The sequence below is a fragment of the Vigna radiata genome, chromosome 10 (assembly GCF_000741045.1).
Source record: "Vigna radiata var. radiata cultivar VC1973A chromosome 10, Vradiata_ver6, whole genome shotgun sequence".
Taxonomy (NCBI): domain Eukaryota; kingdom Viridiplantae; phylum Streptophyta; class Magnoliopsida; order Fabales; family Fabaceae; genus Vigna; species Vigna radiata.
The window spans coordinates 16437194-16461576 of NC_028360.1; the positions used below are offsets into that span (position 1 = coordinate 16437194).

Below are 24383 nucleotides of genomic sequence, written 5' to 3' on the forward strand. Positions count from 1 at the left end.
GCAGTGTCGACGTCAATTAGGCAGCTATGAGTGTGGGTATTACGTAATGAAGCACATGCACACCATTATTTGTACAAACATTACTGATTCATGGGATAAGGTATTAAAAAACTAACTTAATACTTATCTAACTGTTCAGTACAAAATTGTTCTAACTTAATTATTTTATTTGTAGATCTTTGATGATTCATCTCCAATGGAAGCTCCACACATTGAAGACATTAGAACTAAGTGGGCTTCTTTTATTTTAAGTGTTAGTAAATTATAGAAACTTGACTACAATGTAGTGTAGGTTGATGTTATTTGGATTTAATATGATTTACAAATTATGTATTAGATATTATNNNACAATTTNATGTTTGAAATGGATTTCACATTATGTTAGTTTAATTGAATATGTTCATTTNATGTTATATTGATTATAAATTGATTGATGAAATTATAATACAGGAAATTAATTGAAAATTGAATAGATATTTCAAATGTAATAATGATTTTTTTTTTTTTACAAAAAAGTTTTTATGATAGGTGAAAAATGTATGTAATAAAAGCTTATTTATGAAAATTATATATTATGATAGGTGAACAATTACTTGTCATAATATGTTCTACATATTATGATAGGTGAAAAAATCTTCGTCATAAAACACTACATATTATGATAGAGAAATCTAGGTGCGTTATAATAAATTCGCTATATTATGACTGATAAGTGAAAATCTGTTATAATACACTGGACTTATTATGATAAGTAATAGAAAGTCCGTCATAATACACTGAACCTATTATGATGGACTTTTCTGTCCGTCATAAAATGCACAGACTTATTATGACACCCAGAACTATAACGCCAGGTCATCCGTTATAATAAGTCAATTTTACCCGTTATAAAAAGCTATTTTTCTACTAGTGTTTATTATTTTCAAGATTAAAAGAAAATCTTCATTATTTTTAAACCAACTCTAACCCTATTTTTTACATGTACAAAAAATTAAACATAAATCTAAAAATTATATTCCAACAATATTGTTAGGGTTAATTTATGAATAATGAAAGAAATATTTAATAAAAATATGAATTTTAATAAAAAATAAGTTTAATCTCAATTTAGAAAGGAACAAAATTGAGACTGAATTGAATAAAATTAATAAAATTTGAAACTAAATTGAACAAAGTAAAAAAAAAAAAATTGAGACTAAATTGAATATAAAACACTAACCCATGTCATTGACATTAATATTAACTTGACATGTGATATTGATACTAACTTGACACATGACATTGACATTGTCAAGTGACACAATATTGACCTAACATGTGAATAACTTTATTTAAGTTAAGGAAAAATCTAAAAAAAATTAATATAACATTAAAAAAAAATCATGAACTCACACATGACACATACAATTCATCTTATGTTAATGATTTAGATGACATCACTAAAAATGTTCAAATTAAATACAAATTACAAATTTGGAAGTCTCATATTAAACAAAATCAAGAAAAGAATAACTAAAAAAAATTAATATTTTGTGTAAAAGTGAAAAATATATATAATTATAATGATGTATTGTGTAAGGATTAATTTATAAACTTTTGTATATTTTATTGTTGTGTATATGATAGAAGTTAATGGTTATGTTCATCCCTAGTGTATACAGTTTATTTTAATGTTAGATGACTTTATATAATATTATAACTTAAAATCTTTTTTTGATGATTTTTTATAATTATCAAAATTATTCCAATTTATTAATAAAGAAACAAGTTTGTATAACCATAGTTTATCGATCATATAAGCCGTGGTGTGTTGTATTGATGTTGGCTCTCTATGAGTAGTGGGAGTATTGACTCTATGATTTTGCATCATTTCATCAAATGATCGAATCTAATATGATGATTTTGTTTCCCCTGTGAAATAAATATTTACAATAACATTATAAAAATATTTTATATTTATTTTCAGAGTTATAATAATAATAATAATTTTATTACTTTTTATTGTTATTGAGAAGTTGAACATTTATTGGGAAAATATACCATTGAAAAAATAATTAAGAATCCATTTAAATAAATTAGCCAAAATCTTGATTAATTTAAATTGACCTAATTTTAACTTTTGAATCTTTAAAATATATACTTTAAATAAATAAGAAAAAGTTATGTAACACTCAAATAATCGATATCATAGATAAACCGTTAATATTAGATTAGTTTTTATAATATTATAATTTGAAATATTTTTTTAATATTTTTGTACGATTATCAAAATTATATCAATAAGAAACGAAAAATAAACCAACAAACAACCTAATATTTAAGACATACGGTTAAAAACGATAACAGATATATCTATATTTTTATTAAAAAAAATTGTTAGAAATATATATATATATATATATATATATATATATATAACAGATGTTATATATAACTAATTACTGTTTTTCTTCTTGATAACAAACTCCACTCTTTTCATAATCTTTAAAATCACATTCATTACTCTATCTTTATGCTTCTCTAACTATAATCTTTTTAATCCTATCTTTAATGTTCATATTTATTTTCTACCCATCCTTTATTTATAAAAATAATATAATTTAACTACAAGCTGCTTTCTGCCTTGAATACAAATCGCAAATTGTGTTAAATTGCATTTTCCGATAATTTGCTATTTACGTGTAAGATAATAACTACAAAATTTTATATAGATTGTACAGTTAAAATTAATCCCATACATAATATTTCTATATCCTTTCCTAGTTAACCATATAAAGAGCGCAATATGATGAGATGAGAATAATGATAAACTAGTTAACCATAAATGATATTATGAAGATGACAAATATTAGAAATTTGAAAAAATATTAAAAAAAAAGATTTTTCTTTTATCTGATTTAGTGGCTATTATTGAATAAATGAAATTTATCAATCTAACTTTTTTTTTTTAATTAAGGATCAATCAATAAGAATAAATAGTTTATACAAGACCCATGTCTATTATAAAAGATTCCTTTATCTTTTTTTCGTTTTCTAAATTTATCCCTTAAATAAAAAATATTTAAACAGTTTTATCTTTTTTAAAATTTAACTGTTTTTAAAATTTGACCGTTTTTAAGTTATAAAATTATCTATAAAATAAATAAAAAAACTATTTACAATAAAATTATAAAAATAATTCATATTTAATTTCATAACTATAACCATAACCATAATAATAATAATTTTATTAATTTTTACTATTATTGAAAAGTAGAACACTTATTTTCACTAGTTTTAAAGAAAAGGAATAAAGCTAATAACGAAAAAATAATAATAAATAGGTTTAAAATATTTTTTGTTTTAATTTTTCTATATTCATCGTTTTCATGATTAAATTACTGAAAAAACAATTACGAATACACTCAAATAAATTAGTTGATTAATTTAAATTGACCTAATTTCATTATCTGAATCTTTAAAATAAATAATTTAAATAATATAAACAGTATAGATAAACAGCACTTTTATTAATATTAGATTACTTTTTATAATATTATAACTTATTATTTTGTTTGATAATTTTTTATGATTATGAAAATTATCTTGGAATTTATTAAGAAACTAAAAAGAAACCAAGATGCATAATCTAATAACCGTTATCATACTAAGTAGTTACTATATTATTTGAAAAAGATATATCTTAACAGATATAGATATCTACAGGTACAAATTTACCTTATAAATTAAGTTTAACAGTTCTACACTTTCACACCAATCACTTCTCTCATTCATTCAGTTCTACATTTTTTACACGAATTACTTCTCTCATTCATTCTTAGCTTTTCCGTAATGGCGGGTGGTTTCATTGAAGGTGGTTCTATGGAGAAGAACTATCCAGGAAAGTTAACTTGGAGAGCTTTTATGACCTGTTTTGTAGCTGCATTTGGTGGGTTAATATTTGGTTACGATCTTGGTATCTCAGGTATGTTTAACCTTTGTATCTATTTTTCAATTCATTCGTATTTTGTTCATTACTTACACCATCATTCAATTTACAGGTGGCGTGACTTCCATGGATTCTTTTCTGAAGAAGTTTTTTCCAAAAGTGTATGAAAAGGAGAATAACATAAAGCCTTCGGACGATCAATACTGTACATTCAACAATCAAACATTGACGTTGTTTACATCGTCTCTGTACTTGGCTGCCTTGGTTGCATCATGGTTTGCATCCTCTATCACTCGACTTTTTGGAAGGCGCCCTACCATGTTTATTGGAGGTGTGCTATTTCTTATAGGTGCTCTATTGAATGCTTTCGCACAAAATGTTTGGATGCTCATTGTTGGTCGCATGTTACTTGGTTTCGGAATCGGATGTGCCAATCAGGTAATATGTCTATGTATTTCTAGATTTACTTTTATTCAATTTTTGTTAAATTATGTTATTTATTTATTTATTTTTTACTTGTTTGCAGTCGGTTCCAATATATGTGTCTGAGGTGGCTCCTTACAAATATAGAGGAGCACTTAACATGATGTTTCAATTAGCAATTACTATTGGGATATTTGTAGCCAATGTTCTCAACTACATTTTTGCTAAAATGGAGAATGGACAAGGGTGGCGTTATAGTTTAGGCTTTGCAGGAGTCCCTGCAATCATGATTATAGCTGGTGCATGGTTTCTTCCAGATTCACCAAGTTCTTTAATTGAGCGTGGTTTTGATGAAAAAGCCAAAATTGAACTTATCAAGATTCGAGGAACTACAGATGTGGAAGAGGAGTTTAAGGATCTTGTTGCAGCCAGTGAATCCTCTAAGAAAGTGAAACATCCTTGGCTTTCTTTATTAAAGAGACAATATAGGCCTCAACTCACATTTTCCATAGCTATTCCCTTCTTCCAACAACTTACTGGCATGAATGTGATAGTGTTTTATGCTCCAGTTTTGTTTAAAACCATCGGTTTTGGAGCCAATGCTTCACTTATGTCAGCTATGATCACTGGAGGCTGCAATGCAATTGCCACTCTTGTTTCCATATTCACAGTTGATAAGTTTGGAAGACGGACTCTTTTCTTGGAAGGAGGGATACAGATGTTTTTTTGTCAGGTAATATCTTTTTATAACACTCTTTTAAGATTATTTTACTAGTATAATGTGACTAATTTGTTGTTTTAATTTGGTTTGAAATAGATTATGATAATGATAGCAATTTGGTGGAAATTTGGAGTTAGCGGAAACCCAGGAATATTGCCAGAGTGGTACGCCATCGTGGTTGTTTGTGGTATATGTGTGTATGTGGCTGGATTTGCATGGTCTTGGGGTCCTCTAGGATGGTTGGTTCCAAGTGAGATTTTTCCTCTTGAAGTGCGTTCGGCTGCACAAAGTATCAATGTCTCAGTGAACATGATCTTTACCTTTATCATTGCTCAAATTTTCACCACAATGCTTTGTCACATGAAATTTGGATTGTTCGCGTTCTTTGCATTTTTTGTTATGGTGATGACCATCTTCATTTGGCGTTTTTTGCCTGAGACTAAAGGAGTTCCCATAGAAGAAATGCACACTGTATGGCAAAGTCATCATTTTTGGAAGAAGATCGTCGAACCAATTGATGCGGGAACTAATCGTGAAGAGTGTTAGGAGATTTTTTTAATATTATTGTTAGGTTTTTATTATTTTTAGAATATTGTTAGGTTTTTATTATTATTTAGAATATTGTTAGCTTTTTATTTTTTGTTTTATTGACATTATAAGTTGGAATTAATTTTAAATTTGACTTCAATGAAAGTATTTTTAATTTTTTTTAATAGAGTTCGATTTAATTTGTGGTTTAACAGAATTCAAATTTTGTAACCCACCCATAACAACTAAACTAAAATTCTATCAGCATGTTTTGCTTTGTTTTGATAATAATAATTTCATGATATTAACAATATATATTAGTTATAATATTATTAAAAAGGTAAAATTAGAAAAAAAGAAATCGTATACGATGAATCTCATCATTAATGGATCGATTATAAATAATAAAAATATATAAAATCTTTAGACTTTTATGTTTTTATTATTGATTTAATAAAGGAAGTAATTTTTCTAAAAGAAAGGGTCAATCTGTAAAATATTCTTTTTGCTTTCAGTGAAGCCGACGGTTTCCAAAACTTTTAAGGAAGAGACAATATCATCCTTTTTTTTTTTTGAACTTACTCTTCCTTTTACTAAGGGACCAACATAAGTCTGAACCAAAAGAAACTGAAAATAAACTAGTGCAGTTATTAATTTTACTATCTATTTTGATCCTTAACTGAAAATGGAATTCAATTTAAATTGTAACAAATTCAAATTGAAAATCTCAGTAATTGGCATAACTAGATTTTGAGGAACAATTTCATTCAACGGGGCACGGTATAAAACTGAAACTATTATTAGAGAAGTTTCTATGCAGTCCAGAAAAGAAGTACCGGTTACTTGAAGAACAATCAAATTCTAATGCAGTAGATAAAAACCAAAACATATAAACCCCTTCAATCAAAATAACAAAAATTCCAATAGGATACTCATGTCTTCTTTTCTAGTTTAAGCCTTGCTTTCAAGAAGCTTATCAATCATTTCAGCTGCATCTTGAACTGTGGCGATGCTCTGGGCACTGTCTTCTTCCACAGTGATACCAAATTCCTCCTCGAGTCCCATCACAATCTCAACCTGCAAGATTGAAGAGCAAGTACAACATCAGCAAAGTTAAGCCACGGATATTTGTGTTTTGATGTGTCACACAAGTACATAGTTTAGCCTCATGCGGTGGGTTCGGTTGGGATAAGGGAATAGAGGTCAGAGATTTGATTCTAATCTTTAAAAAAGATAAACAAATAAGTTTAAGAAGAAATTGGAATTGTCAAACATGATATAGATTATAGAATAAAGGCGTGAGGCTACCAAGGATAAACAAAACCGAATTGCTTAAACAAACTCGGGCCATCAAATTCAAAGAAGCACACAACAATAGTTTGGTAAGAACTATATAGACAACTTCAGGCATTTTATCATTAACATTGAACAGAGTGCTCTGCACATTTCCAGTACCCACGATACCTAACTACTTTTCCTTTTAGATCAGCAAGTACTTAAGGAAAATGAGTAACCACTAGCCACCATCTAAGAGAGAATGATATTCATACACATCGTCATATGTAAAAAATTGCAGTGATAAAATATGTAGGCTCATGTCTTTAGAGAGAAAGGTGAGAATATAGTTCAAATAACAAACAGGTGGTAGATACAGTCAATTGTTGTAGAGAAAACTAACAAAATTTATATATTTATCAATATAACAGTTTGATTTCAGAGTGTGATTTATACCACGAAAGCAATGCATAGATTCATTCATAGATTGATATTTAAGTACCGTGTCAAGAGAATCAGCTCCAAGTGCAGAAAATTTAGACTCTCCTGTAACAGTTGAATCCTCTGACAGCGCTAATTGCTTCTTGACTATGTCACACACCTTCTGCACTGTCTCTGGTTTTGCCTGCATGATAAAAAAGCTTTGATGGTTATATAATCTTTCATACTACAAAAGTTCGTGTGACATAGGCTAAAACCTTTTTATGAATATCTGTAGTTTTAAGCACACAATTAAAAATTATGAGCATAAGGCAACATAGATAATTCAATATTGAAAATACTGAGTTTTAACTACTTAACAAGGGTATCTGCCCCCAATGAATAGTTTAGTACAAGATCAATCACATTTCAATAGCAAAAAAAGCTAAGGATGAAGTCTGTATTCTCCACAATCCAAAAATTGTTTAAGCATTTAGAATATTAAAAAAGATTGAAAAAGCCAGAGTAAATCAAGTCAGAGGATTCCCTTTCTGGGACAATGGTAAAATATGGGTTTTTGGCTGGAAATCTTACCGCGCATCTAAATTGAAACCGACGTCCTCTGGGCTGCAATGTAATGGATGGGAAATTTCTCCCCTTAATTGAAAGGGAAACTGAACTTGGGTTGGAGGTCCTGGTGCCAGAGACCTGCTTTAATCCAACAAGAACTGAGTCCAGGCAATATAATATAATTAGAAGAAACCATAAAATACTACACAACAGCAGTTTAGTTTTTAACATTCAGTATGTCTCTACCATGTATAACTGAAACTCAAACAATGAAATATTTTATTTCCAAAGGCAGATTGTTGCGGGAGATTTTGACTAGAAAATAAGAAGAATGTTAAAAAGAAGTTTTAAGACAACTAAACAAATTAAAAAAAAAAAACATAAAAGAACCAGGAAGCTAACATAGCATTGCTATAAAATATATAAGTTTGGCCCTCTTAATCAGGATCTGGTATTTGAATCTAGTGAATCGAAAATATATGATTGAGAAAAGAAACCCAAACAAGGGTAGTAATAGTTTGTTCTAGTAACATGGTTAAAAAAATATATGCCCATTTCAGAATATGAGTAACATGGTTGTTGAAATTGGTTTTGAAGTGAAATGATCTTTTGATGCTTTTCGCCAAAGTGAAACTTTATGAAAAAAAAAATGATTTTGGTTGAAACTGGTTTTGAAGTCAAATGATCCCTGCATATGTTTTTATTGTAAGTACAACTTCAGCTGTAAAACTTGTCATAATTTTTTTTATCCAACACAAACATTTACCTGAGATCACTTTACATGATATTTCAGCGTGATTTTATACCAAAAACATGCATAGAAAAACAAATCTTCTGCTGAAATAAAGTATAGCAACAAATCCAAGACAGACCAAGAGCGTTTAGGTAGCTGCTAGAAATCCAGTATTATACTTGCATAACAAATAGATGAAAAAAAGGTAGTGTGTTCAAGGAAAATAAGCCTTGGACCAAGTTCGATCGACACGTAAAATCTTCTATGAATTGTGAAGTTGATGAAAGAAGATTATTTAGTAAACTTATATATCACCAGAAAAATGAAGGCATGCAAAAGCAAATGATATAAAATGAAAGAAACAGATAGCTTCTGAACATTAATCAATTGATCAAACAGATTGAATACAAATGAAATAAAAAGAGGAAGAGAAGAAATTTGAATATTGCTAGACATATATATATATATATATATATATATATATATATACCAAAGCTTGATTGGAAAGAGCGGCGAGAGACATGGAAGATCGCACCATGGAAGCCATTAGAGAGACTGAAAGAGATCTGGATCGAAGGACGTAGATTACTAAGTGCGAGCGTTTCTTGTTTGCGAAATGATGGAAGAAAGGAACAAGGTAATGGTTGTATTTATAGGAAAAGCATGTGAAACAGTGTTTGCTTTAAACCTGGTTTCGTTACTCTCGAGGAACGGCACGTGGGAGTTGGAAGAAAGAAGCTGTTTCTTTGTTTGTTCCCATCAATCTGGGTTTCTTTTTCTTCGTTTGGTTCACCAAGCTAACATTCATTATATCATCTGTGATTTTCTTTAACCCTTAGTTTGTCATTGAATCTCCTGCTAAGTGTGTATTAGTTGGAAAATTAGAAAACAGTTTCCTTTTTATTACATAGTTAAAGTTTATGGAAAATTATTAAACTGTTATTAGATTTATGCCATATTTAATAAAATAATAGTTTTAATTTTGTACATTTTAAGAATGTGTATTCTTTACACTTTTTCAATGATCTTAATTACTAAACTTAAATGTATGTAAGTACTTATGTTAACTATAACCACCATTGAAAGAATATCATGCTTTAAGATTGAACAAAATATGTTTTACTTATTAAAAAATATCAATCACTTAATATATTCTTAATTACTACTAATTATATCTAGAAAAAGAGACAGACCTGGTTTGTGTTTTTATTTTCATTCTTTTTCACATTTTAATTTTCAGAGAAAAAATATTTAAATCTTAAGTTAGTATAGTAACTGTCATTTTAAAGTTTTACCATTTTAGATTTCACAAGTTTAAATGTTAGATACATATTTATCATTTTATTTATTAAATTTATAGTGCTAATAGATATTTGTCTCTTTAAAATAATTATAATTAAAAAATGGCATAAATATAGGGATTAGTACACATGCAAACTCATGAAATGTAATATGCATAATTGAACATTTATTTAACAGATATGAATTATTTTAAATAAATATTATTTTAAATAAATATTATTTTAAATAATGTGAAAATACAGTTAAATGCGAAATTCATGTGAGATATTATTCATTTTGAGCAATTTCATTTAAAGTTAGATGGTGTAATAAGTAAAAATTGACGTGACAAGCATAGCTAGTTTCTCTCGTGATTTCCGCAATCCTTAGGGTTCGTTGGTTCTTCATTGCTCTCTTTTAAAACATTTGGTGACCGTTCTTGTAACAATTGAGACTTCGTGGAATTTTATATTACAACCTCTTAACTATTTTTCGTATTTTCCAAATCGCATGACTTTGTTTATGCTGGAGGCCAAACACGTCTTTTTCTATTTGATAACAGCTTGATTTTAAATTATTCATCCAATAATATTCTTAATTGTGGGAGAAAACTTTGTTATTTTTTAACGAATTCTTAATACATAAGACGGACCTGAAGTAAATATTTGACTGCTAATAAAAATAAAAAATTCCGACCAGATGAACATGGGTTTTTCCTAAAGATAAAGATACTTAGACAACATTTTTTGACAACTTTTGAATATCATCATACGTGTCATTGTGTGATTGGTTTATGGTAGTGTCATTTGAACCAATCACACAATGACACGTATGATTGATGTTCAAATGTTGTCAAAAAATATTGTCTATAGATCATTATCTTTTCCTAAATCTAAAACATCCATTAGTATATGTACAACACTTTGTATGCACCGTCCACAACTGTTGTTAGTGCACAGCATCCATGGCCCATTTCCTCCTTAATAGACAACACCCTCTTTCAAAGCTATCGACAGTCAAATTTAAAAAAAAAATACACAAATTTACATTCATTTTATATACAAAATAATTATGAAAATAAATTTTTCACAATTGAAAAAATACACAAATTTTTCACAGTCTAATATTAATAAATTTTTTAATAAAATATATTATCAAATAATATGACTAGTAATTAGTTTAAATGTCATATTCACAATTGAATTATTTACCACGTCATTCTAAATATTGAAGGGGAAGTCATGCCTAAAATTTTTAGTTTAATTAGGAGTAATCATTTATCAACTGGTTACATTAAAATAAACGGTACATCATTCTCACAATTATACATCAAACATATAGTTTAAACGATTTAATTGTAATAAGCTAATACTCACAAAACATCACTTTTCTTCCATAATTATAATTTTATCATTCTATTACAATCTTCACAAAGTTTAATTATGAACTAAATATATTTTTTCTTACTTAGAATTATTCATATGATAACAATAAGTTTACTCATTTTTGTATTTAAACATGGTTAGATGAAAAAACGCTTCAAATAATTTCACTTAAATATGTGTAGTTTTTAACTTGAAATAATAAATTTTAATATATTTTAGTTTCAAATTTAAAAGGGTTAAATATGTTTTTAGTCTCTATATTTTGGGACGATTTTGGTTTTAATCTCTCTTTCAAACTATGGTACAATTTAGTCTTTCAACTTTGGAAAACTCTAGTTTTAGTCTTTTTTACCAAATTTTTTTTAACTTTATTTGCTGTTTCAAGCATGTTTCATTATAGTATTTGGATTGTTTACACTGTTTGACACATTTTTGCTTCAATGTTAACTAAGAAACGCGCTTGAAACAACAAATAAAATTAAAAAAATTTGGTAAAAATGACTAAAATCAGAGTTTTCTAAAGTTGAAGGACTAAATTGTACTGAAAGAGGGACTAAAACCAAAATCGCCCAGACTAAAAACATATTTAACCCAATTTAAAACACAATACGTAATTGTTTTAACTTAACAATTTTTTTAAAAAATATTCTAAATTAAATTTAAACTAAAATATTTTAAATTACTTAAAAAAAATTTAAACATAATTTGATACAACCTAATTTAACACAATAATTTGGATTCAAACTATATCAAAATTATAAAAAAATAATAATTAATTTTATATCAAAATTTAAAAATTAAAAAGTATATTTAACTCTATTTCCACCATACGTCAATGACCGTAAACAATTATTATCTATGATTATCTCTATACACTAGGAAATAAAATATCCTTGAAAAAGTTGCCCATATAAAAAGTAGATTAGAAAAATTTAAATAAAAGATAGCCGTTCATTGGATGATTTTGCATCTTTCTTCCCTATTTTTTCTTTTCTTCTTTTTTACCAATGTTTCGACCCTACCATTTTCCAATCACGAGAAAAAAAGTGATGACAAGAAAAAGATAAAGATAGATAAAAAGTTAATACTTTTAAACGTCAGATTTGTCACTTCTTCTTCCAAGTCTCTATATACTTCAAAACGTACCAAAAAAAATGTAAAACTGTTTATAAAAAATTATTGTCAAACCCTACATTATCCTTAGTTTTTTTTTTCTTTTTAACTTATAGTTGTTATAATTATTTCAAAAGAGAAAGTAAGAGAGTAAAAATGGTCTTCACTTTTCCTTGGAGTAACTTTATACTTATATTTGGTGGGATGACCAAATCCTTTCCTTCATTTTTTTAGTGTTATCTTTTACCTTTCGGTGGGTTTCACTTAAATTAATTAGTTTGTAGTTTATTTATATAATATGAATGTATTTGTTTTTATTGTTAATACAAAAAGGGTAGAAAGGAGATTTTCTTGAGCTTTTGTAGGAATTTTTTTTTTTATTTGAAAATGTAAATAATTTTTTAAGAAGCGGTACACTTTAAGTTATATTGATTACTGTATTATATATGATTCTAATTAATATAAAATAGATATACCACACTGAATACATTTCTGAGAATTTAATATTAATTATGCACCGAATGATTTTAACATTAACTTATAACCTACTATTGAATAGGTAGGTAACTTTTAACGACATGATTAATGTTAAAATCAGTTAGGTACGTGTGTGAATTATCACATTAATTTATGTACCTATGCATATATTTTTTATATACATAAATTAATCAATAGTAGTTTGCTTAGTTAAGATAATATTTTTCTGGTTTGATGAAAGTAACAGAGGTAGAGAGAAAAATATAAAACAAAAAAAAATTTGAAGAAAATAAAACGTTATATGAAGTTAGAAATTGAAAATTAAAAAACAGAGAAAGGAAAGAAGAGCGAGAAGCTGAGGTCGGAGAGGAAAGAGGTTAAGTTACAAGCAGTGTGTCGCAGTCCCACACCGTCCCCCCACCCCACGTAACCAACACAACACAACAACAATGCAAAGCTATGCCTTTTCTCTCTCTTTTTCCCATTCTCTCTTTCTCTCCTTTCCATCCACTCTTCGCATTCATTCTCATTCTGCATCCTTCACATGGCCACAGACCTTCTCCTAATCCATCCTTCTGACATCACTTTTCGTTGTAAGTTTTCCTTTCAATCTCCGTCGCTCCTCCTCTCATTGCGCTTCTTCGCTCATTCACTCACTCTTTCTCTCTCTCTCTTTCTCTCACAGTTGAATTGAAGAAGCAGAGTTCCTGCGTGGTTCGTCTCGCCAACCACGCTTCCCACTATGTTGCCTTCAAGGTGCTGCTACTCAGTACTTAATCCACTTTTAACTTTTCGTCCCAATTCAACGATTCGCTTATCATGATTTGCAATTCAGGTCAAAACGACGTCGCCCAAGAAATACTGCGTCAGGCCAACCGTCGGCATTGTTCAACCCCACGGAACATGTGATTTCACCGGTATTCACTTCTCTTACTTTTCAATTCCCGTAACCTGTTACAGTTAATGATTAACGCTGTTTTTCTGCTCTCTTTTTTTTTTTTTTTGTTTGGTTTGGAGGTAGTTACTATGCAGGCTCAGCGCACAGCCCCACCGGATTTCAACTGCAAAGACAAGTTCCTCGTTCAAAGCGCGGTTGTCCCCGCTGGAACAACCGAGGACGACATCTCCTCTGACCTGGTCAGTCATGTTTTTTACTTTTATGTTATTCAGCTTACCGTGTTTCTCATGTGGTTTGGTTACATTAATTAATCTCTTCCCTTTTTGCTTTCACAGTTTGTTAAAGATAGTGGAAGGCTTGTTGAGGAGAAGAAACTAAGGGTTGTCCTCATTATCCCATCTTCTTCCCCTGAAAATGGAGATTTGAGCCAAGATCCACCCATCCAAATGCCTTCTCCTGTTACTGTGAGTGTCTCTCACTTATATATCACTCTCATTCTTTACAAATTATTTCATGGTCTTGGATCACTACGTGTTGTATATTCCCGTCTTATTTTTATGTATTATGTAACTGAGTTTTTCAAATTTAAAAAGAGTTTACAAAATTTGATTATTTGTGGCTTGAAGATTGCTTTGGACCAAGATAATTCTAAGTGTAATAATTTACATGAAATTATTATATGTTTCTGGACCACCATGTGTCTACAGTCTTGACTAATATGACACGTGCTTCGATTTTTTAATTTACAGGAGTTAATTATTCAATTACATGTCAAGAAGTGATTGTCTGCGAGTAGTAATTTATCGTGAAAGAGAACATTGCTCTTAAATTGTTTCTTCTTTTGTCAGGTTGAAAAAAGTTTGGAAGTGGCCCAGGGTTTGAAGGAGGATGGAACGGATAGGGGTACTGTTGTTCCAAAACTAGTTGAGAAGGAGGGGGATATGAAACAAGTTAATGGTATTGAGAAACTGACTTTTCCTAAGGATTTCAAGGAATTGGAGTCAAGGTTGAGTACAATGGATGCAAAGTTAAGAGAGGTTAGTCATAAGTACTTTTTGACTTCGATCAGCAGTTATCTCAGCTACTTTGATTTTAAGTTTCGTATTCCGTTGGTTGGTTAGTTATGGTTTAACCCGAATATTCATCTCACGATATCGATGCCAGTGACAAATATTTGATTTTTGAACTTGATTTTTGAGCTTCAAGGGGAATTGATGGACAATTTGGACATGGGGGAATCATGTTCAAGCTATGTACAGCATGTAATATAACTTGGGATTTTACTTAGTTTAAAAGAAACATGAGTGACATAAGATAAAATAACATGTCTTAGATAGAAATATGATAGACCGCAAAAACTTAGACGCCTGTTCATTGATGGTGAGGATTTGAATACAAATTGCAGTAAATACTCATTGTTACAAAAGATAGAGCTAGAGAATGAGATAATGTAAAAGTACCAACCGACTCCGAGACACGTTCTAGCTTGGTGAGTTTCCAAATTTCAACTCATCCAAACTTTTTTCTTTATAAAAAAAGAGAGCATGTTTTATGTTTGAAAATGTCCTTTTTCTCCTCTAGTGTACTCATGATTGCTTACTGCCAAGCTCGTAAAAATGTAAAATGTTTATGCTGTGCCATATTGCCTTACACACTGATGTGCATAAGGCTACAAATTCCTTGACCTCTCGAAGAATTTTCAAGCTTTAAACTTGGAAGCAAACAACAAAAAGTTATTATTATCTTCGCAGGCCGAAGGAACCATCGCGAAGTTGAATGAAGAGAAGCGCAGGAACACCAGAGAAAAAAATTTGCTCAAGCAAGAGTTGGTAAGCACCTTCTTATTTTATTTTACGTTCCAATAAACTATAAAACAATTCGTGAATTCCATTTTTCATGCTGAATAGTCCCTTTTATACGCTCGATGGACACAGTTTACACAACAGGTTAGTAAATTTTTTCAATCTTCTCACACCATTATACTTGCGATGTAAGATGTAAACGTAAAAGGTGAGTGACTTTGGCTATAATAGTACAACATCAACACAAGATGCGGCAACTCCAAACCTCTTATGAATAATCTCTACAACTCTTTTTAAAACACAAATTCTGTGACTGCAACATAACTAAAGGGACCAGCAATTATCACTCTCTTCCAATGGACAATAGATTTTAATTTTCTTACCTTCTTAAACAGTTTACTTATGGTATATATAGTTATCTAATAGATGGTTTCTCTAGAATGCTTCATCCCTCTCTGTTGCTTGGAAGAAGTCAACCATGTTTGAAATTATTGTTAATGTTCAGTTGCTGAATGACCATTTTTTTATACTTGACACCCATTTTCTCTTTTTGTTAGGAGATGATGAAGAAGAAAATGAAAATTAAAAGAGCTCAGGAGGGCTTCCCGTTTTTGTTTGTTTGTGTGGTTTCGCTTGTCAGTATGGCAGTCGGATATTATATTCATCCATAAGGAGCGAAATTGTGTATAATGACTGAGGTTCCAAAATAATGGTGTACTCCTGAATGCTTTGGTAGATAACTATTGTTAATTGTAATGCTTAAACTCAACCAATGTCAATATGTGATACGTGGAAACCTTTCTGAAATGCTAGTGAAATGAACTGCACTTCTTAAGCATTATCTACGGGCTCTGATATTTGGAACCAAAATTAGACAGTAGAGCTAGGTAATTCTCCCAATATTATTGTTCATAATGTTCTGGTTACGTTCTTGAACAGTTTGGTTATCAACGAAAGTAACAGAGGTAAGAGAGAAAGTTAATAAAATATTGTTTGGCTTTTAAGGAGATGAAAAAACCTAATAATATGTTACTACACTTTAATAATAATAGTAGTAATAATAGAAGAAGAAATGAAAAATAGAAGTATATTTGCTCAATTATAATAGGTCGAAATTCAAAGAACAAAAAATAATAATGGTGTTCATAATGACAAAATTGATAAAAATAAATAATTATAATTGACACTGTATATAAAAAAATAGTTTATATCCTTAAAATAGCTTCTTTAGCGTTGGTCAACAAAATTTAAGTTGATACCGAACAAGAAACAATAGTATTTTTATTATAACAACAAAAGTTCTTCGGATCAACATAAATAAACAATCTTTAATTCAAATAAATCGGAAAACAGTCACTCTAATAGTATTTCCACTTTAATTACGTTGAGAGCTTTCAAATTAAGGTCGAGTAGAAAAAAAATATGGATTGGAAAATATTAAATATTTTTAATTTTTACTTTTTCAAGTTAAATTTAAATTTATCAACCTTTAAATAATTCTTACAAAATTCAAAATTCTTTTTTTCTTACTTAAGTAACATATTTTTGTTATAAAATATTTTAAATTCCCATAAAAAGGAATTATCCTTCTTTGAATTAATTAAATTGATTTTGGATGTTAAATAAATATGTCCTATTTTTTTTGCCTTGATAACAATTATTTTTTTGATAAAATAAATGTTTTTATTACCATGTTAAACTTGTGATTTGTAGGATGACATAATCAATTATAATCAATGTTATGTTATTTATAAGCAAAGCTAGAGACAGTTTTATGAAAGTATTTTGGTATTAAATTTTTTATAAGCGATATTAAAGAAATTATTAAATACTTATGGAACGGTTGTTTTGATTTAAATGGAGGGAAGGTAAAGACAGGAGAAATGAGAGTAGGAGGATTAATTATAATTTATTATTAATAAAAAAGAAAAGTGATTGTACAGTAGAGGAGTTACAGTGTGATGCAGAAGAAGCGTTACGCAAAACGCTTTCACTCACCCTCGACCCGCTTCTTCAAAACTCTTCCTATTTTTGCCTTCTCCCTCTTCTCCTTCTCCGCAGAGAAGAGAAGAGGAGAAGAACCCTTTCAATTTTCCAAAACTATAAAACAAATATAAATAAGGTAAATCCTATTCTTATCCTTCTCCGTCTTCTAGGGTTTCTCTTCCGCCATTGCCAATCTCATAATCACCTCCTACTCTCTTTCCTCTGCAGGCATTGCTCTCTCTTCGTCTCCATTCCTCAATTCTATTACGATTCCCTAATTTCTTCTTCTCTTTTTTAGGGTTCCCATCTCTCTCTAACCGATTCCGCCATTTTTCACTTCCAGGTACGCCCGTTCTTCTTTTGCGATCTATTATTCTTACGTTTCGCCAATGCCACTTCGTCTTTTCTCTGCCTTTTCTTTCTTCGTTGCTGTCTCTCTCGCTTTTCCTATCCGTCATTCGCTTCGATGCTAACCGCTATTCCTTTTCTCTGTCGCGTCAATGTTGTGTGTTCTTCTTGGATTGACGATGATCTGTTGTTCAACGGTTTTGCAGGTGCATTGTCTTTTCCTCTCAATGGTATGTTCCCCGGGAGGTGGGAGAATGGAAGTCATGGCAAGGCTTCTTGCTTCTAGGGGTTTCTCTCAGACAGTAGCAGGTATTTGGAGACCCTACCTTTCAGTGGCTATTAGCTGCATGTTATGCCTGACACTGTTTTCTGGATTCAGGTCATCATATTGTATATTTAATACAAATACAATATAATATAATATAATTCCGCGCAACGAATATTTTTAATTTTTGGAATAAACTAGTACAAGAATGACTGCATTTATTTTTTGGAATGCATAAAAAGATAGAGAAGTCAAAAGAAGAAGAAAGAAAATAATAATGGTTAATATCTTGCAGAAGTTGCATAGTTAGGAGATTAATTAATGGGGGAAAAATCAGATGAGGGATGTCGTAGTGGCTTCTGGAAGTTACGATGTACAAAAGAAAACGAGTTTATGGGTGAAAATGTCTAAAACAATGTATACATATTACACAAAAACATTGCATTCCCGTAATTATTATAGATTATGGATTAGATAATATATGCATCGACTGTGTAAATAATTTCTTATATTGTTATAACTTATATCTGATCACAAATCACCGAGCCTTTTTTTATTTTTATTATAAATATCCGAAAAGTTGTACTTACCCTGACTTCTGATCGATTGACGGTGTAGTTTACTAAATTCTTTAATTTATGGATTTTTCTTTCATTTTCAATGTCTGATTGAACCTCATTTGTTTTTGTGCATGGCTTGGAAGATGACTTTTCCCATCAGAAGTCGGCTGCTGAGTATATCTGTACAGAACTACGTGAGGCAGACGAAGCGAATTTGCTTCAGGAAGAAGGTTGTTTCAAGTGTTTTTGTTTTGTGAATCAACCTTTTTGTAGTACAATCCGTGGATATTCCTTGACAGATAGTAATGTATCGTCTTCATTATTTATTTAGTCCAATGTGATTTATTTGGTAGAAGAATGAATGGTAATGACTGCCATTCTGAATATCAATCGGTCTCTGTTTGGAAAAAAGCTTCTTAAAAAACTACTTACAGAAGAAGAAAATATAAGAGCTTTCAGAGTAGCTAAATAGAAGAGCTTCGACCAATTAGATTAATGTAATTTTAACTTATGAAATAACTTTGTATTACTTTTTTTCTTCTAAGTTTTCTTTAAGAAACTTATCCTAACAGAGTCTAAATGTAAATGTTTTCTTTTAGGGGCAACGGGGACAAGTGCTTTGTCGAAGTGGAACTACGTATAATGGTCAAATGAACATGTTTAGTTTTGAGGATTTTTTGTTTTTTTTTTTCGGGCTTAGCTTTCGATTATCATCTTATTTCGATTTTATGAGTATAATTCTTAATTTGTTCTCATTTTCCAGTTTTTTTGTCTTTGTACAATTGTCATTTCGTATTGGAGATTTTTAAAATGCTTCTTCACATGTTTTATATCTCAGATATGCATGTCTATGGTGTTAGCCCCATGACTGATGCCTTGCAGCTGGTAAGGTTTGCCTCATGTTTCTACTTTTTCTTGTTCGCTAGTGGACTAGTATTTGTGTGCTTCTTCCCAAGTGTCTGGCCTGAGACTTTATGTGGTTTCTTTATTGGTATAACCTCTTCTTATATGGCTTCATGCGGATATTATATCGCATAATATTTATAATCTGTTATTGCTTCCTATAGTTTTGTATACCTTAAATTCAGTGATTATTGCTTCTTTTTATTACTTTCTACTGCCATATTCACCAGGATGGCACAGAGTATCCCATCTGACTCAGTTTGGAAACAGTTTATGCATTTTATACCAACTTTGCAGATTATATAATTGATTTAGATGTTATCAACTTGTAAATATCTTCATCTGCAAACATTAGCTTTTAGGAAGTATAATGTAAAGAAATTCATCTAACTGATTGCTTGATATCCTTTTTGAGGTATGCTGCAACAATTGCAAGAAGCCAATTAAGGACAGCCAATTTGCTGCTCATACAGGTTTTTTTCTTTGGCTTCTTTTAGTATTTATAATAAAACTTTATTGTCTTTTGTTGTATGTGATGCTTTTCAAATTGTTCAGTTACACATTGAACTGCAAATCTCGATGTGTGGCTCGTTTACTACAAGCTTTCGTTTTTTGTCCCCCATATTTTAAAAGGTTACTAATACTGAACCTTGCTTCGCCGCCCTCTCCCTGTTTTTTCAGAACTTTGTCGATCATTAAAGCTCACAGAACAAACTACGTTTGAGCTTGATGGCAGCACTGGGAGTCGGAAACCTCCTAGGAAGGAAAAGAAAAAGTTAGCAGCTTCTTGTGCTAGTATCCTTAAAATATGAATTAATTAATAAGTTGCTAATACATTTTTAGTTACTATACTATTATAGCTTAAGTTTAATCTTCGGTAATTTGATCTGCTGCTGATTTTTTTTTTTTGTATGAGGTATATGACAATAATGTTTTCTGAAAGGCTTAAATATTTTGTAGTCTCTGAAATTAACGAATTTTTGTTTCCTATGTTTTTTATTTTTTTTTCCATTTTTTCTTCGTTGGTTTTGGTGACATATTGTGACATTACATTACAACACTAGTAGTATAGTATGCATTTCTTGGAACCTTGGACCATGAACAGAGAAAAAATTATACAGTGGCCAAAAAAAACTTCTTAAATTTTTAGGTTGACTAAAAACATATTTAAGCCTTTATGAAAATAGTAACTTTGATTTCTTTAGTAGATTTCTTCTTTTAAAGGAGTCCTTTAGTCTTTCTGAATACATTCTAATGTTAGGCTTTTGTACCATTACTTTTTGTGCCTCATAACCCCTCATAGACCAAGCTTCGGCAGTTGGGGAGCAGAGAAGGTCTGCGTCTATGGATAATATTGACTCGGATTTGTCACAATCCCACCGGATTAGTCAAATCAGAGTGATTCCCTTTTCAAACAAGGTTAAAGGTAAAAGCCCGATTTTTTTTGTAAGTTTTCTCCTTCATCATCAGTGGAATTCTTATACGGAAGTTTATGTATTGTCTTGTAAATTCCATTTTACCATGGTTCCTGCTTGTTTTAATTTTTTTCTAGATTTAATCTATTTTAAAATTATTTTGTTCAAAACTTAAGGCATATTGGTGGTATTAGTTTGCTATTTCTATCACTTGAGTTGTTGACTTTCACTTCACTGAAACCTTCAACAACCAAATATCGTTGGCTGTGGCTTTACGAGTATTTTTATGGAACTAAAATTTATCCAAACCTCTATTCTACTCATGATCATAGAAGAATATGATCTTTGCTTTTCATTGGCGTACAGGTTTAGTTCAAAACCTTTCATTATATTGCTAAACATGGATATATTTGAAATATTATACAATGTTGATTGATGATAGTTTGGACTGTAATTTGTCTTTGTTAAAACATATTTGATATTTTTTTAGCTTGTTTTACTATTATTGTTTGTTGATAGAGATATCTATTTTCCCATGCCCTAAGCTATTGGTTTGCTAATCAATTTGAAAACTTGATTCATTTTAGTTCCAACTTCCTTAGGACACTCTACTTGTGTCGATGGAGCATCTATGATGGATGGTACTGGAATTAATCCTGGAAATAGGGACCACCCAGCTTCTATAATGCATCCTCCAACAAAACGTCATAAATTGTATGCTTTCTTTGTTCATCTGATGTGCGCACACATGTTGTAGTATGATTATTTTGATATCATTGTCGTTAATGTTGTGGCTTAGATTAGATATTGATATTTGGACTGTTTTATGATTCTGTGTGCCTCTGCTACCAGAAAATGATCATAATTCATGATTAACAGAATAAATTTGAATGTATCATTTATTGCATAATACCTCCATTGCCCCCTCCTCCAATAAAGTGCTACTATCAAATGGAAAACTAGATTAAAACTGCTGATTTAACAAGTTGTTAATCGATTATCAAATAGGCTGGTGTTAGGTGGGAACGACTGCCATAACCACTATACCTTCATTGTATTGAAAAATAAAAATTATAATTATAATTTTTGAGGTTAATCACATTTGTTTAGAACTCATGTTAGAAAATTTAATATTTACCCATTTATTGCGGTTTTAAATCATCCCTCTTAAATTTATATCCAATCTGTTATGCTTATTGCAGGAGAGCAAACACCCACCTACCTGTATTAGAAAGCTCTGGAACAGATTCTGGAGAGACCAAAACTCCGAGTCTCACTGATGGAATAACTTGTAAGTGTGCAATTATCGAGTTATTATCCATAATTATACAACTTGATAATTATCGAGTTAACTAAATCTAGCTCTGCATTCATGAATTAAAAATTGTGCACAAGCTATTACTTATATCCATGCATGCTCAAATATGTGAAAGTTATTTTCATATTTCTCAAATTCTGTTTGTGGACACTAAACAATGTTTAACTTTTGAGAAACTACTTGTAATTTTTACATAATATTCTTATGCCACCAAAAGCCCTATTATGGTGTCTGTCCAGGGCAAATGACTTTTGGTCTTGCAGAGTTTTTTTCCTTTATCCTTTTCTACGTAATAAGGTATTAATGGAATTTGTCCTTTATTATTTGTGACTGTTTTCNTTTTGAACTTTTATATGTAGGTATGCACAGTGAACCCATGGTTTTTGTAATGTTTAGTCTGACATTAATGACAACTGTGCTATTGCTTTTACTGTACTATGCTGTTCGCTCATTGGCGATAGGGGACCTGGTCATGGAATGAATCACCTAATTAATTTTCTGGATTCCATTTAGGCAAGGACTTGGTTGAAATAACTACTTCAGAACATGGAGATCCTAATCGAAAAATCCTTGGGCAGGTCCTTGTGCAACATCCAAACACTACGAAGAATGGTACTAAATATATAATTTAACTTTTGAAAGATATTAACTTTCGGCAGCTGGTAAAATGGAAGACCTTTCCTCCAATGTTTCTTACTTTAATTTTTAATTTTAGTATTTCTAATACAAGTTGGTGTTTGTAAAACACGTTTTTTTGTTGACTTAGAATTTCCTGCGCCCCTTGCTACGAAGATATTTTATTCACAAAGGACCAATCGACTGCGTGCCAGACTTCGACATATTTACTTCCAGAACTTAAACGAGCAATTGCGTACTGATTTGTGTCCAAGGACATCACATGCGGAGATGGTCGCATTCCAAGATTCATCTCTTAGATGCCCTTCATCTTCTCAAATGGACAATATGCACGAGGTGTGACGATCTTTACTCTTGTTTAATGCTTATCATTTAAAATTATAGGTCGAATCATGTGACCAAAGTTATACAGGTTGAATGAAATCCAATCTTTAGATGTACACATCAGACTGACAAAATTTAATATGTTGCAAGTTCTTTACTCAGGTGATTTTTTTTTTTAATTTTTTGTTGTTACAAACATAAAATAATGGGGAATTAGGCTTTATAATCTGCTGGCAGGCTATGACNTTCTGTCGAAGGATAAAGGTGGAAATTCATTCCATCTCTACCCCCCAACCCAACTTCCCACCAAGAAAAGCTTATTTCCATGCTATGAAGTCATCTTTGAGTATTTCTTTAACCTTTTGTTTTTGAAAAATAGGGTCGATCACCTAAAAAATCTGATCACATTCTTGCCAAAAGCTCAGAAGTTTGTATACTTAAAGCAGGAGGCCTGCCAAGCAGTGGTTTGTCAAATCAGTTTCTTCTTGATAATGTTTCAAGGTCTACAGCCACTCATATTGGTTTGACTAGAAGCAACTTTCTTCCAACGTCCTATTCATTTTCTAGCAACACAGGTAATCTAATATGTTATTGAGTTGTCTTTTTTATTTTTATAGTGTAAGCTAAATTTAGANAACTAAGTAATCGTCAAAAGCTTATCACTAACTGAAGGACTGATTGAAGTGAAAGCTGACACGAAGTTGACAATTTTTGGAGTGATACTTGCATAATAAGCTGTAACATGTATAGCTTGAAGGAAAATGATTGGTATAAGTTAACGAGTGTTTTTTGTTCTGTTATTGTAGGAAATTCATTGGGAACAATGCAGCAACCAAATGGGAGTGTTCCTGTTATTTAGAAACCATGGTGGAATTTTTTTGGGTTGGTAAAGGTACAGGTAACCAATACTTGAGTGTAGGATTTAGCTCCTTTTTTGAAGCTGATAGAGTAAATTACTCAAAGTGTGTATCATGTCATCTGCTTTGTACATGTAAACTTCTGTATAAATGGATGGAAATGAAGAAATTATTAGTTCTATATCCCCAGTGTCCTCAACTCTGTACTTGGTCTTCT

The 24383-nt window shown here is 30.5% G+C and overlaps 4 protein-coding genes and 1 long non-coding RNA gene across 8 annotated transcripts; 4 read left to right on the top strand and 1 right to left on the bottom strand.

The window, feature by feature from the left end:
• Positions 1–343, top strand: LOC106774631. Its single transcript, XR_002669845.1, has 2 exons — positions 1–100; positions 176–343. It is a non-coding gene; the product is annotated as an uncharacterized LOC106774631 (long non-coding RNA).
• A 3430-nt stretch (positions 344–3773) lies between these two features.
• Positions 3774–5869, top strand: LOC106774922 (sugar transport protein 1-like). The gene is made up of 4 exons (XM_014661947.2): positions 3774–3964; positions 4041–4366; positions 4455–5084; positions 5169–5869. Exons 1-4 carry the CDS (start codon positions 3832–3834, stop codon positions 5616–5618), a joined length of 1539 nt encoding a protein of 512 aa, XP_014517433.1. The 5' UTR covers positions 3774–3831; the 3' UTR covers positions 5619–5869.
• A 497-nt stretch (positions 5870–6366) lies between these two features.
• On the bottom strand, positions 6367–9277 carry LOC106775073 (acyl carrier protein 1, chloroplastic). 3 transcript variants are annotated; one of them, XM_022787041.1, is made up of 4 exons: positions 9134–9277; positions 7890–8003; positions 7378–7500; positions 6367–6677 (listed from the first exon to the last, which is right to left on the bottom strand). In XM_022787041.1, the coding sequence occupies exons 1-4, from the start codon at positions 9143–9145 to the stop codon at positions 6552–6554; spliced, it is 375 nt and encodes a 124-aa protein (XP_022642762.1). In that variant the 5' UTR covers positions 9146–9277; the 3' UTR covers positions 6367–6551. The 3 variants fall into 3 exon arrangements, with proteins under 3 accessions (XP_022642762.1, XP_014517596.1, XP_022642761.1); XM_014662110.2 differs by having other exon boundaries at positions 9089–9238; XM_022787040.1 differs by having other exon boundaries at positions 7890–8006; positions 9089–9238.
• A 3902-nt stretch (positions 9278–13179) lies between these two features.
• Positions 13180–16409, top strand: LOC106775125 (vesicle-associated protein 1-2). 2 transcript variants are annotated; one of them, XM_022787178.1, is made up of 9 exons: positions 13180–13447; positions 13540–13610; positions 13690–13771; positions 13876–13991; positions 14088–14216; positions 14601–14789; positions 15504–15581; positions 15660–15698; positions 16112–16409. In XM_022787178.1, the coding sequence occupies exons 1-9, from the start codon at positions 13399–13401 to the stop codon at positions 16223–16225; spliced, it is 867 nt and encodes a 288-aa protein (XP_022642899.1). In that variant the 5' UTR covers positions 13180–13398; the 3' UTR covers positions 16226–16409. The 2 variants fall into 2 exon arrangements, with proteins under 2 accessions (XP_022642899.1, XP_014517672.1); XM_014662186.2 differs by lacking the exon at positions 15660–15698 and having other exon boundaries at positions 13185–13447.
• A 1025-nt stretch (positions 16410–17434) lies between these two features.
• LOC106774521 lies at positions 17435–24349 on the top strand. Its single transcript, XM_014661542.2, has 14 exons — positions 17435–17676; positions 17839–17883; positions 18095–18197; positions 18857–18943; positions 19552–19598; positions 20032–20089; positions 20298–20411; positions 20920–21042; positions 21619–21745; positions 22234–22322; positions 22863–22961; positions 23116–23321; positions 23689–23884; positions 24116–24349. Exons 3-14 carry the CDS (start codon positions 18116–18118, stop codon positions 24166–24168), a joined length of 1281 nt encoding a protein of 426 aa, XP_014517028.1. The 5' UTR covers positions 17435–17676; positions 17839–17883; positions 18095–18115; the 3' UTR covers positions 24169–24349.
• Positions 24350–24383: the final 34 nt, after the last annotated feature.